At 39.6% G+C, this 14796-nt stretch overlaps 1 protein-coding gene across 3 annotated transcripts in view; it reads right to left on the reverse strand.

The window, feature by feature from the left end:
• ABCB4 (ATP binding cassette subfamily B member 4) overlaps window positions 1–14796 on the reverse strand; it is a 70329-nt gene that overhangs the window by 13955 nt on the left and 41578 nt on the right. For all 3 annotated transcript variants that reach the window (XM_030932680.1, XM_010370645.2, XM_030932681.1), the window contains exons 16-21: window positions 12903–13073; window positions 10044–10190; window positions 8269–8373; window positions 6142–6219; window positions 4695–4778; window positions 3458–3661 (exon numbers count right to left, since the gene is read on the reverse strand). In XM_030932680.1, coding sequence (XP_030788540.1) covers window positions 3458–3661; window positions 4695–4778; window positions 6142–6219; window positions 8269–8373; window positions 10044–10190; window positions 12903–13073 — 789 coding nt within the window. The remainder of the gene's footprint in view (window positions 1–3457; window positions 3662–4694; window positions 4779–6141; window positions 6220–8268; window positions 8374–10043; window positions 10191–12902; window positions 13074–14796) is intronic.

Consider the following 14796-nt stretch of genomic DNA (forward strand, 5'->3'; position numbering starts at 1 on the left):
ACTTCTGGCTCTGCTAAGTATGGTAGGCAAGTCTTTTTTTTTTGAGACGGAGTCTCGCTGTCACCCAGGCTGGAGTACAGTGGCCGGATCTCAGGGTAGGCAAGTCTTTGTATGCCCAGGAAGGCTGATCAGCTTAGGGCAAGAACTGTGACCTGGGAACCAAGGGTATGGTTCTATTCCCAGCCTGCCACCAGACAGTTACATGACTGGCCTTAGTCACAATCCCTTTGTGGCCTGACTTTCTTCGCAGGGCAGAGTCCTAGAAGAAAGGATTAGGCTGTGATTTCTAAGGGCCAATTATTTCCTCCCTGAGTATAACTTCTTATGATAGCTGTCCACTCACAATGGGAAGGAGATCCCAATTATAAACAACATGAGCATGCTTTAAATCCGTGATTAAATCAGAGGCAGCTATTTATTAGACATCTGACTAATCTGGGTCAATCAGATTTGGTTTCCTGGTCCTGGATACAAGTTTGAACTGTGAGGCCCTGTGGCTTCAGAGGCTGATGTGACATTGGGTATGTGTAAGAAGCTGGTCTGAATATATAACATCTGAGGAATGGAATAGGTATATAGGAAGACTCAGATATTAGAGCCTGTGGCTCTAAGAGCCAGTTAAACACAAACTGCCTGTATTTCCTGTACTTCGAAGTGTACTTAACATCAAATCGCTTTTACCCAAACCAGCCAGAGAAGTTTTCTGATTCTTATAGCCAAACGACCCTTGACAAATGTTCATTGTCTGTGACTTAGCTATTTAGTCTAAATCATAGTTCTGTAGTTGAGTCATCTAAACCATCAGCACACAGAGCATAAGATCTTAATTTTAGGCTTTTAACAGCTTTAAGAGTTTTTTACCTCAGTTCTTAGCTTCTGTAATGAGCTAAAAGGAAGATATTTGATGCTTGAGACTGAATAACCACAGATTTTTCATTTGTAATAAAGATCTAACAGATAGCTATTACGAGAATAGAGAAAAATTACTGAGCTTTTACTATGTCCAAGTATTACCTCATTCACCGATATGATCTCATTTAGTGTCACAACCCTGAAAGGTAAATAGTATTCCTATTTACAGAGATGAGAGAACCGAGGCACAGAGAAGTTAACTGAATTGCCTTAAGTTCTAAAGTTAGTAAGTAGCAAAGCAAGAATTCCAACCCGGGCTATCTGATGCGGAGTCCACGTTCCTAAGCCATTATGCTATTCTGCTACCCCTGCTGTGTAATTTACACAAGGAGAAACCAGTAATGACTTGACACTTCTCTTGACATTCTAGTCATGGGCCAACTGCTTTGCGGGTTAGCTCAGGCACAGAGGGCCCTTAATCTCAGTGACCAGACAGGGCCTGGATCAAGACGGTTATGAGGCAGTCTTCCCTTCCCACTTCCTGCCCAGCAACCAACACCCTCACTACCAAGCCCTTTTTGGAATATTGGGATGGGAATACTTCAAACTCTGTTGTCCTTTAACAATGATGAAACTGTACCCAGGTAAATGAGAGCATTTCTTTTTAAATAAACAGTGATTTAGGGTTTTTCTAGAACCTTCTTTCCGACTCTCACTCTCAATCAAGTGCTGACTGAGTAAACAATATTGAACTGTGATTGAACTGCTGATACTAACATTTAAACATTTTTTAATTTTTCGTATTTTTAAAAGCCCTAGTAGGTCAAAGTAGCTACTAAAAATATTAAACTGGCCAGTCTGAGTTATTCAATCTCTGATCCCTAGAATAACAGGGTTTTAGCTGGAAGGAACTTGGGACAGTATCTGGTACAATTTCTCATTTTACTAAAGTGGAACGTGAGGACCAGAGAAGTTGGGCATCTTCTCCAGCCTCACACACTGTGAGTAGCAAGACCAAGACTAATAACGCAAGATTTTGTTTTGTTTCAATACTGCTCAATTCTACCTGCTCTACTCTTGACAAAATTCTAACAATTAATGGAGTTAAGACTATTAACTAGATTCAAGAAGTTTTCTATCATGTTAACTTGTCTAAGAAAAGTTTATTTTCATTCCATCCAACTGACCGTTCTCCCATATGAAATGTGGAAAGAAGCAGGATTGAGGGGCAGGGGAGGAAACAGAGCTACACAGTGTTTCTTCAGCAGTTAGTTGAGACACTCAGAAGTAAAGGAAATGGTGCCCTAAGGTACCCACAGTCAGCAGCCAAGAGAATCTTCAAGAACTCTGGACACCCAGGGGTTCCCAACTCCTGGGAACCACATATTATCCTAGCAAGCTCCAAGTCCTGGAGAGGATGCAGGATGAAAATGAGGAGAGTCCATTCTGATGGAAATCTGGAGATACTATTATACCTAACACTGCACACAGCAGCAGTTGACGCCGGTTACAAGAGGACAGGAAAGGATTTCACCAGACATAACTGATTTAGTGGAAACACGGTTGGTCCAAATGTTAATCTTCCCCCTTAATATGGCACCTCTGAAGCTAGTCACTCACCCAGTCTCTGACGCCTTCTTCCCTATGGAGATACTGTCTGTTCCATTTCTCATAACTAGTGAAGGTCAGTTGCAGTAATGTTCGTAAAAGGGCTTTGTAAAGTGCAATGCTATAAAAACTATATTATAATTTATATTTATCATCTGCTTCACTTCCTCATGTTTCAATAAAGGATAATAATTACATAAATCAGACTAAAATGTTCATGGGTATAATCTACATTTGAACATTTAAGTGCATGTACATGTAAATAAAATGTTTATGTGTAGATTTAGACACACTTAAACACATATAAAGAGACCATATAGTAGAGATAAGAACTTTGAAACTAGACCTGAACTTAAATCCCAGCCAAATCTCTAACTTCTGTTTGAATCTCAGGTTCTGCATTTCTGAGATTGGGATAACAATAGTGCCTGCCTTATAGGATTATTGTGAAGATGTAATAAATTGGTGCATATAAATACGTAGCACAATAACTGGCACATAGTAAGGCTCAAGTAAATGTTAAGCCCAATTGCCATTATAGTGAGAACCACAAAATTGAGGCATTACTGCCATCTGGTGGCTGCCACCTTAATTATAGAAATCACAGCCAAGAAGAAGAGGATCTCTTAAATACCAGCACATGTCTGACCCTGAACAATTCACTTACAGTCTTCTGCATGAAGGTTTCTGAAACAGGGATGACACTTGTCCAAACAGTAGCATTGGGATATGAAGTAAAATGAAATGCACTTTGAATATTCAGAAGTTCTTTATCATAACTATGTTAACTGCTTTCTATAAGCTGAAAGTTTTATGTTAATCACCTTATATTTAAGTTCTAGACATTAATACAGTAAAATATTTCATACACAATTGACAATTATTAGTTGTAGTGAGCACATTTAATTATTAAAGCCTGCATATCATGATAAATAATTCAAATAAAACACATGTCTAAAAACAACACTTACACTAATTGAAACCTTATTTGACCTACCTTTCCAGCAGCTTCCAGTTCTTTTTTATCTCTTTTGGCATTTCCAGCCAACAATTTCATTTCAACAATTCCTGATACAGCAATAATTGGAACAACTGCTAATAGCAATAGGGTTAACTGCCAACCGTAGATAAATGATATGATAATACCAGTTCCAAGGTTAGCTATATTCTGTGCAATTAAAGCCAACCTAGTTCCTGTGGCCTGGAAGAGAAAAAGCACAGAGAAACTGTAGTTTTAAGCTCCAATGCATGCGCTCCAGCCTTAGCCTCTTGGTCAGAATGATGAGTGGGTTCTGTGCCTGAGCTACATTGGCTTACTTTCATTACAATAAACCCACGACACCTGTGCTTAACTCATGAGGCTCTGCAGACTTTTCTTCATTGTGCCTTTACACTCTCATTCCTCTCTTGCCCACCCGAACCAACATTCTAGAACCAAGTAATCAATTTCTCCGCTTTGTGGATGGGCACTGGGGGTGCATGTATTTTTTCATAGATGCAATGTTCAAAGAGGAAACTAACTCCAATGTACCTGGGTAATTTTAAAGACCATTTGCTTCAAAAGTTTAAAAGGGAAATTTACACACTCCCAGAGACCATCTTTTGCTACAAAGGGTACGTGTCCTAAGAGACAATCCACCACAAAGCACATATAAGGATGAATTAGTGTTGTACTGCTCACTGCTCAGAAAACAAAGGTGGCTGTAGCGACATTACAGTCGGCTCTCTGCATCCATTCCTCCTTCTCCTGTTGTGGGGAAGCAGTGAGCAGCAAAGTAATCCACCTCAGCTACAGGGGTGGGGATGTATGCCACACAGAACACTGCTGTCCCCTGGAGACAGCTAGTGGTTCAGGGTGGGGCATGTGACCCAAATTAGCCCAAATTAGATTTCAGCAAAGGGTTTTGTTTGGGGGTTGAGGTAAAGGTGTGTGCTCTCTTTCACTGGATGGGAAATAAGGAAGCTTGTAGTTCTAATTACTATTAGCAGCCATCCTGTGACTGCAGGGAATCAGCCTTGGGATAAAGCCAAAGCCACTGATGGGAACCTGGATTCTGGATTAAATCTGGAGGGGCAGTCGGTCAACCAACGCTGAAGTTTAATCTTCTGCTTATTGTTTTGATTTGAGCTTTCTGCTATTTCTAGCTAGAAGCATCTTAACAAGTGTGGGTATGCTATATGCTTATCTAAAACCATGTTTGTAAAAAAATACAAGTAGAGTGCAGTCTACATACTCCTTGGACTTGGGCAGCATCCGTGGCAAGTCTTGTAGAAAGTGCACCAGTACTGTTTTTATGGTCATCAAACCAGCTCATGTCCTATGGCATAAAATATACCTTTATATTAGTTCAAAATTAAAACAAGCAAAGAAAACCAGACAAAGCCTCCCAAAGCTCCAAGGCTGAGGAAATTTAGAGAATACCTCAAATGCAGTGTAGAGTCCCTGGCCTTGCTCTGAGCACAATCCCCCAGAATCTGGCAGAACCCAGCTTCCTGACTGCTCTGTGGTAGCAGGGAGAGCATCTCTGGTCTAGGGGAGTAGGGCTCACCCAGATGGCTGCCATGATTTTTGCCAGCTTCGCCCAAGGCTGGGAGGCTGGTGGGCATTCCATTCACCCAACCATCATGTCTTTCACTATGGACACTTCTGCCCTGATATGGTGTTGTCTCTCATAAAGGGTGGTGGAGCTGTCTTGGACATGTTGTTCTGATAGATTCTAGGCAGGAGAAAATAAGCCCTGGTTTCTCACCAAGCTTTTGTTTGATATTAAAAAAAAAAAAAAAAAAAAAAAAAAAACACTGATTAAAAGTGTGTCTTATATCTAGTTAGCCACAGGTGAAAAAAGAAGCATGTCTGAGACTTGATTTTAATTGTAAGCTACTCATCCATGGCATCTTTTACCTTCACATAATTTTTCCTGCATAGCAAGAGTTTAGGAGATACTGAAATAGGATTTGTAAACAGATTTAATTAGAATATACTCCCTACTATGTGCCCATTTGTGAACAGAAATGTAATCAGTTCCTGTCAATTGAATGGATAATATTCTGGCCCTCTCTTAGGCATTTTCTATAAAAATAGATAATTCATGTTTGCACATTTTCCTATGTCATGCACTAGAATGTGAACTTACCAGGAGAGTAAATAATGGATTGTGCAGTACTAGCCACCAGCACACTGTCTGGTACATGATAAGTAATGTTTGAATAAACCAACACATGAATTAATGTGAAGATAGACCTCAAATAAGAAATAAACAAAACAATTATTAACATTTGAGAATACCTACAGTTAGTATGGTAGATTATGGTACATGAGATTAAATGCTACCAACTAGCTTTTCTTGGTTTAAAGACATCCTGGAGTCTCAATGGACTCACCAGGGCCTGCACAGGATCCAGAAAAGAGATACAGGTCTTTGAAATGATAGTGTCTACATGGAGAGAGATATTTACAGAATAAGCCAAAGCTACCCAAACAAAGCCTATTTCTGTGAAAAAAAAATCATGAGAGGTCTTTAGCTCTTGAAGGACCAGGACAATTTGTAGGACTCTGCCCCATCCTTGCATGAATACCATGGGGGGAAAACATGCCTATCAACATAGCAATAAGAACAGTAAGAAACTTAATACGGAAGAAATGTGAAAACCCAGAAGGCATTCTCCAGCGCACACTCCTACCTGTCTTAGCATTGCTTTAAAAGCCATTGACCGTAGTCTCCTGGTGAGGATCTCGCCAGCTTTCCCAAACGTGAAACCCTGGTTGAGAAAAAAGGCTATGGTCTCTTTTGATCTTTATGTATGTAATTGCACCAGACCAATCCTGTTCAACTTTTATGTAGCAAAGTTATGAGCTGTTTTACAGTTGCCACAGACCCTCAAGTCATGTTAATAACCTGAGCAACCCCAGATGAATCAAACATGCAGCCATAGCGGGAACCTAAGTGCTCCGAACCAAGAATCACGGACTGAATGAAGAAGCAGACACCACAGTGCAGGATGCAGGATTCAATCAGATCGAGCTCTGACATCACCCCATGGCAGGATCCAGTCAGATAGTGCTTCCTGGCATCACCTCATTGCAAGATCCAATCAGATCACATTTCATTACAATATGCTTATAAAACCTGACCCAGCCTCCAGCTTGGGGAGACACTGCTTTGGGAACTATGCCCTGTGAGCTCCTCACTTGTGACAAGTTATAAAATTCCTTTGCTAAATCCTCCTTGATGTGGTCATTGGATTGAAACCCACGAAGTGACCAAACCCACTTCCTGTGTGGGTAACAGTGCCTAGTATTCTGACACAGGTGCATATATTCACATTGATTTTACATTATTTGTATGTTAATCATCTATTTAAATAACAAAAGTCCAGGACCAAATACGAATTCAAAGCTCCCATGTGAAATTCATGTACTGCAAAATCATTAGTATACATTAGAATCAAAGGCCAAAAATCTTAAAGGTGTCCAGTACTGGCTTCTAAACCATTCTAAATAAGTTTATTTTTCAAAACTTTGAAGGGCAACATCTCAGTGACAAAGATACTGTGTTTAACTACAACATTCAGTGTGTTCCTACTACTTCCAATAAAGCAGTTAAATACAGAAGTAACAAAGTCCTACACAGGAATTCATTTTGGCTCGTGCAGTGTAGAGGAAGGATGTCCTTAGAAACAAGATCCAAATGAGTCTGCTGGTTCCTGGTCACTGCTCCACCTGCACTCAAATTGGGGAACAATCAGGGTACTCTTCCTTCTCCAGCCTCTTTGGGACGATTTCCTTCTAATTACCACATCCAAACTGGAGAGGAGTCCAGATGTCCAGAAGTGGGCTTACTTCTGGGATGTGTGAGTCTCCAGCCACACTGTGAGTGTTGGGGTAGCCGTGCCGAGGGCACATTGGGGAGTGCACATCAGAACTGTTTACTAAGCCGGGGGATGGGTGATCAGTGCACCTGGTGAATAGGCCCCAGGTGTTCCTTGTCCAGGACCAGACTGCCCTCCCCCTCCATTTGCTGGCAGATTGCTACAGGCAATACAGTTCTATGCATCAGCCCACTGTTCCTGCAGCCCCTGAAATACATTTTTCTAGCTGCACTGCCTAGCATCCCACGGATTGGGGCTGGATCAGATCATTGAGTTATGTCTAGTAGGGCAATGATTTCTAAATAAAAAGCCTGGTTTATTTTTGCCATTGGTTCAACAATAATAAAAGAGAAGCATGCTGGCACAACTAGGAAACACTATTTTGCTGACTGGATTGTATTATATTTGAAAGGCCTATGTGGTGCCCACTGGGTTAAAGAGACAAAAGAAATTAGAGAGAAGTCTAACTAGGTATAAAAGTACAATTAGAGAGTTTGACTAGTTTATTTTGGCCAGGTCTACAATATTAGAATGCAAAATATTGTGTTCTTTCAAATAGTTCATCAATTAAGTAGGAAAAGATCAGAGAATTTACTTGTTATTCTATAGAGTAACAACAGGAAAGAGAATGCTATTGGACTGTACTTTCCCAGTTCACAACCTGTTGAATTTAAGTTACTCTTATGTTCTGCAGTAAACTGAGGTCTCTTGTTCCTTGGTAATGAATGTTTGCTGAGGGCAAACTCGTAATCTAATATAATTTAGGACACAGGGAAGTCACAGTTCCCCCTGATAAGGAGTCTACCCTCCAGCAGAGCCTTATGCCAATCGTGTCTGCAATTTATTTCACTGTAAGAATTTGGAGGCTCCATTAGGTTTAATTTAACTTCTCTAATTAAATTATAAACTTGATGAGAACGGCAAATCATGGGTACCTACCTGAAAGAAGAAAGTAAAAAAAGAAATAATTCCCAGACATAAGAAAAGCAAAGAGAACATGTTGCACTTCTGCTGCTTCACTGCATCATCGCCTGGTCCAAAAATCTACAAAAGAATATTTAAAATGCCCACTTGGATTACATGATTGATCCTTGTTCATTCCTCCCATAAATAGTGGCTTGACTGTCACATGTTTAAAACTAGGCTTCAAATATGTAGGGTTTTGGTAATTGTGGTAAAATATACATAACACAAAATTCACCATTTTAACCATTTTTAAGTGTATAATTCAGTGGCATTAAGTTTAGTCACATTGTTGTGCAACTTTCACCACTATCCATCTACAGAACTTTTCACCTTCCCAAACTTCCCAAACTTGATACTATTACAATGACTTCCCATTCCCTCCCTCCTCCCAGTTTCTGGTAATCTCTATTCTACTTTCTGACTGCATGGTTATTAACATAGGTTGACATACTGCAATATGGACTGTGAGTGGCTTCACATTTTAGCATTTGTTCCTCTTCCTATATGTCCCCTTTTCCCTGTGATTCCTCCCTGCCCCAGCCCTCCACTTCTCATTCCATCAGGCTTCTACCCAGAGGGTCCTCTCCTGAGCATTCTATCTGAAACAGCACCCCCAGCTAACCCCTCTCTATTACCCTACCCATCTTTTAAAACACTTGTTATCCCTCAACACGTTACATGTTTGTGGGATTATTTGTTTGTCTGTTGCGTATCTTCCCCAACAGAAACCATGCTGTTTGAGGACATGACTTGGTTTATTTGTGTACCACTGTATCTCCAGTGCCTGGAGAAGCACTAGGCACATAGATGCCCCAAAATATATAGTCTACATTGCCTTGAATTGCAAGAGAGCCAGAACTTGCTTTGTTTTGAAACTTTAAAAGATGTGGGGGAGGATCCTTTCTAATTTATTTATTTTTTGGCTTGTGGTCTTAATTGTGGATCAATGTCCAACATCACAAAATAATAAACTCATAACATGATGGAGAATTATTTGTCCTCAACAACAAAGTCTCTCCAATAATGTTAGAGGTTGACTAAAATTGTAGAATACAAACTCTGGATTTCATGGAATTGATGGAGGCTTTATATCTGTGATAACTTCCTTTAAATATCCCCCAATTAATTGAATGATTGACTAGTATGTTTTCGTTCTTAGTCTCGGACTCCCCAAGCCTTGGAAGGATTGCTAAAATGGGGTGGCTATTGCTTTTTGAATACTTACTACAAGGCACACACTCTTAAATGCTTTCCAGATAGTTACCTATATAATCTCTTCTCAGCCATGTTATGAGGTAGATTTATTGTATAGATGAAGAAACTGAGGTACCGAGAGCTATTGAGTGGTGAGGCCAGTCTATACCCAATGCCTGGACTCTTATTAAACTCTATGACTTTAACCCCTCCCTGCTCCACTCTCTCTCCACCTCACTGTGCGACGTGTACCAGCTTCTCTACACAAACAGATTGGGGATCATTGTCTGACACCAGTTTCACCAAATGAAGACAGCTCATTAGAATGCCTTCTTCACTGATTTTACATTTTATAATTTCATTAATATCATAACTTAGAGTGATTCAAAGGCTACTTATCTTTTCCCTCACAGCTTTTCTCAAAAGGGATTTAAGGACTTTGGCTTAGTTTAAGGCTGCTTAATCCCAGAATGGAGCCAGTTAGTGAGGTTGGGAGAAGCAGCAGCTGATGTACTGATTTAATTCAGGCTGTTATGGGATGTTTGCAAACTTACCTCTATGATCTCTGAGAATATGACTGAAAATGCCGGCTGAAGCCCCCCATTGGCAATGGCACATACTGTTCCCACGACGAAGTAGGGCCATTCTGTTTTATTCAGTTTCAGGACCTTCAGAAAAGATACTGGTGGCACGTTTGCTTCCTAGAACATATAAACATCAGGGCAAACTGGTGATGACACAACAGTTACCACAGTCCGTAGACATAGAAAAGGCATGGCCATTGCCCTCAAGGGACTTGCAAACTAGGTGCAGAGAATGACAAGCAAACTACTAGAGAGTAGGACAGTATATTATAACATGTTAACAACGTTTACTGATTACACATCATAAACTGAGTATAGGTTGTTTGGCCAAGAAGCAACCTTCATGGTGTGCTTAGCCCGTCCCTATTCTGGCCTCAGCAGACTGTGAGGTAGTAGGGTCTGGGCACAAACACCTTGGCATCCAGCTCTGGAGTCACACAACACTGTGTTGGTGTGACAGTCATGGCTGGGCCACATGAGCTGAGCTGCAGTTTTCTCATATATTATGATACAGTACTGCCTCTCTAACAGGGATGATATCAGGGTCAAATGAGACAATACACCTGAGTAGATGGATAAACATCTTTGCAAATGTAGGAAACCATTACTAACTGGAGAACATGGGCTTGGCCTCCTCACCCCAAAACCTTGCCTTTTCTGTGTCATATTTCCAACTCACAAAACCAAATTAATTACATTCCTTTTCTCTTATCACACTTTTCCCTGTGCAGAGTTCTCTTATTTCATAGCTTAGCTTGTTTGTGATTTTTTTGTTTACATATCTCCATTTCTAGTATGTAACTTTTTTTAAAGGTAAATATTATATCTTTATATTCCTAGAAAGTATCCAATTCCTGGCACATATAAGATTCTCAGCAAATGTTTAATTAAATGTCCGACCAAGCATGCAGTATTTAGGTCTCATAAAGAATGTTCTGATGATAGAAGCAGTTTAACATTAAACTTGAGACATAGGTGACTATGGAATCCCAAAAGCTTGAGGTCGCTGAGAAAGGTTATATTTATATCTATAAAAAACAGAGAATATTGAAGTAGGTTCTATTCAGCCTTCTTCTTACAAATTACCCATTTTTTCTGTATTTCAGGGTTTTTTTTTTTTTTTCCTCTCTAGTTAACATTATCTTTAAGTCCCTATCTCCAGCATAATGAATGAATCTTTTTCTTGAATTACTGCTCTTCAGCACACAAACAGGTCTACTCAGGTCCCTCTAATCAGACTTAATCTCTCCCTCTCCTTTGACATGTTGTTTTCTCCCTACAGTGGTACTTGGGACAATGTTGTTGATTGCAGCATTTCCTGCCGCCCCCTCTTCTCTGTGCATTTCTTCAAGAGACGTGCTCCTGTGAAATACTGGAGTTTAAAGAGATAGCAAAATAACTCTCAAAATAAATGAGGAAATGAAAAGTGGATAATTCCATAGCCAAAAGAGGAGAAATTGCTTATCTTACTTATAATAATGAAGCTCCAAAATGGTACAATTGTTATTCTTCTTTCTAGAAATATACCAAGATTAAGACCTCTAAGAGAGGCCTTGTAATTTCTGCAGTAATAGCCTACACAGATAAAAACAGATGCACTGAATTCTTGGTAGAATTAGTTTTCTCAGGCCAATACAAGAGTAAAAATAAACTCAGCCTTCGTCAATAAACAACATCAAAATAGATCAAAACTATTTCTTGAAATAAGGAAATTTTTTTTGGGATGGATTCCCTCTCTATAATAAAATTATTTGTTCCAGCCTGGGCAACATGGTAAAACCTCATCTCTATAAAAAGCACAAAAAAATTAACCAGGTGTGGTGGTACACACCTGTAGTCCCGGCTACTCAGGAGGCTGAAGTGGGACAATCAGTTGACCCCAGGAAGTGGAGGTTGCAGTGAGCTGCGATTGTACCACTGTGCTTCAGCCTGGGCAACACAGCAAGACCCTGTCTCAAAAAATAACATTAAAAATAAATAAATAAATAAAATTGTTAACTGGAATTAATAATCTCCTAAATCCAACGTTGCTATTTCTCACCATTCTCCTCTTTTTCTAAGTAAGATAATTCCAATCTAATTTAGAGTGTCAATGCATACAGCAAAAAAAAGAAAAAAATTGAATTTTCCATACTCATGCTAAGTATGGCCATGTGATTGAATTATGACCAATGACTTATAAGTAATAGTATTATATGGGAATTCTGGAAAACCTCTTTGTTTCTTCCTGTTGCTTGGACCACAGATGTGATAGGTAGGGCTTCAGGAGCCACCTTAGATCATAAGTGATCCTGAGGATGGAAACCTGATGCCAGGGTAGTGCAGATAAAGATGAAGGGAGCTTGTGTCTATGGGGACTGTGGAGCTACCAGTTTAGCCCTGAGTTTTTCACCTCTAAGATTTTGGTATGTGAAACAGAAATAAAAGCTCTTAATTTGCTTAAACAGATGCTATTCTGGGTTTCCTAATAAAGATAATCAAATGTAATCCTACCCAATAGAGTATGCAAATATCAGGGCCTCTCGTTTTGGACCAGTCTTATTATCTCTGGACCTCAAAGATGAATATCAAATTCAATTTTAATATTAAGCCTCTCAGCACAAAGACTACATTTCTGGATTTTTTTTCCCTTGAAAATCCATTTATAATTGGAACTGATTTCAATTCATTGTCAAATACATTTAAAATTTGAATTTTTTTTTCTTTACAAAGAGTATGGCTCATAGTAGCAGTCATCTGTGCCTGAAAAATATTTGCAAGGCTAAGAATTTCAACAATTGTAGCAAAACTACAAAGAAAAGGACTTAATTTAAGTGAAAAACAACTTACAAGTCCATCGATTTCCACATCAAGGCTATTCTGACACATTTGTGAATTTTTAAGGTTTTTCTGAGTAGAATGCCTAAATAGGCGAGATTTCCAGCCATTTGGGGCCATTCCAGTGGCAGCCTTTTCATCATTTAGTTCAAATTCTTCTGACTGGATCTGGCTTCCTGATGTCTGAAAGAATATCAAGACATTAAAGTGTGTGTGTGTGTGTGTGTGTGTGTGTGTGTGTGTGTGTGTGTCCAAATGGACGTAACCTCTAAGTTTAGAATCATAAAGCAATTTGGAATATTACACGTATCAAGCTTTTCAGATTTCCTAACTGCTTCTCAATCAAGGATAGCTAAAAACCTATAAAGAACTATAGAAAAGTTAAATTCAATTTGACAATAAGAAAATTGGAGTATAAGAATATTTTCTAAAAAGTTAAAGACACATTTTTCATAATCCAGAAGGTATACAGGAATTTACTCAATATGCAGTAATCCAGGGAACAAGTCATGGCCACCAAGAAAGGGAAGAAGAGTACATGGAAACACTACTAAGGGTTTGTTTTTAAATCTACAAACAAGGAAAGCTGAATCAAAGAGCCTGATCACTACCCACGGGAGGTAAAACTGTCTTCCTTGACTGGCTGAGTATGGTCATCTTCCTTCCTCATAGTCCTGCTCTGACGCACACCTTGACCCATGTGACCCAACATGCAGGCTCAGCATCATTGCTGACTGTGAGATCAATTCTCTTTTTAATGGGAATGGGGATGGGGAGTGGTGATCTAAGGACTTCTAGTTCACTGCCTAGTAAGGGTGAGGGAACATCAAGCCCTGCTGGAGTTGGACTTTGGTCTGCTTCCCTATTTGCTTCATCTATGTCCAACTACACATCTTAATGGTTGGTTCAGGGTCTTAGTCCTTGTAGTAGTGTCTTGTTCTTGCTCCTCCCTTCAAGTCCTGCCCTGAACCCAATCTTCTGGCTAGTGCCTTACTGTACCTACAATAGCCAATTATGATCTCTTAGCAGTTGCTCATTCAACATCTGACAGAACACTGCTCATGTGCTTATATATTGCCTTGAACCACATTGCAATGATATGTTCTGCTTGGTGAACTTCCTTATTTGCTCATTACTGAATCAATTTTATACCATCTCTCAACAAAAACCAACCTAGGCTACAGACTTTGTAACTTATCCCTTGCATTCTCACTGCCATCTGTTCCCACACTGCTACCAGATTTATTTTCCTAAAGGGCAGCTCAAAATCATCCCCAGCTTCCCAGTACCTGCCCAAGCCTGTATCCCCAAAAATCTAGCTCATGGCAAGTCAAACCGGACCACCTCTCATGAATACCTCCCCGGAACTTTTCCTCTTTCTGTAATCTCATCTATGCTATCAAGAGGTCCATCTCAACGGAGAGTTCTTCCAATAAGCCCATTCAGATTTTAGCTTCCTTCTATGACCAAATGAACATCACCTGTCTCTTTCATAATATTTTTTCTGTGCCTTACCTAAAACACTCACTTGGTGTTGGGTGCTTCAGCTGAAAGTCATCAAGCTCCAAGCCAAGATAGCCACTTTTCCACCAGGTGTTAAAAAGTATCTATTTAAAACCAGTAGCCCTCATTTCTTCCACCCAGATATACTTCAGATGTCTCAAAGATTTAATTGTAAAAAGCAGAACAATAAATTCTGAAAGGAAATGGGGTGAATATCCTTTCAAAGAACAACCTCAAATCCTGACGACATGGAGGAAAAAACTGACAACCTAATTACATACAATTTTAAAGCTTCTTTATGGTAGCCAAATACAACAAAGTGAAATGGAAAGGAACAAAGCAGGAAAAAACAATCTCTCCAATACATGCAAGAGAAGAGTGTATTTCCTTTTATGTAAAGAGT

This window comes from Rhinopithecus roxellana, chromosome 6, assembly GCF_007565055.1.
Source record: "Rhinopithecus roxellana isolate Shanxi Qingling chromosome 6, ASM756505v1, whole genome shotgun sequence".
Lineage (NCBI taxonomy): Eukaryota > Metazoa > Chordata > Mammalia > Primates > Cercopithecidae > Rhinopithecus > Rhinopithecus roxellana.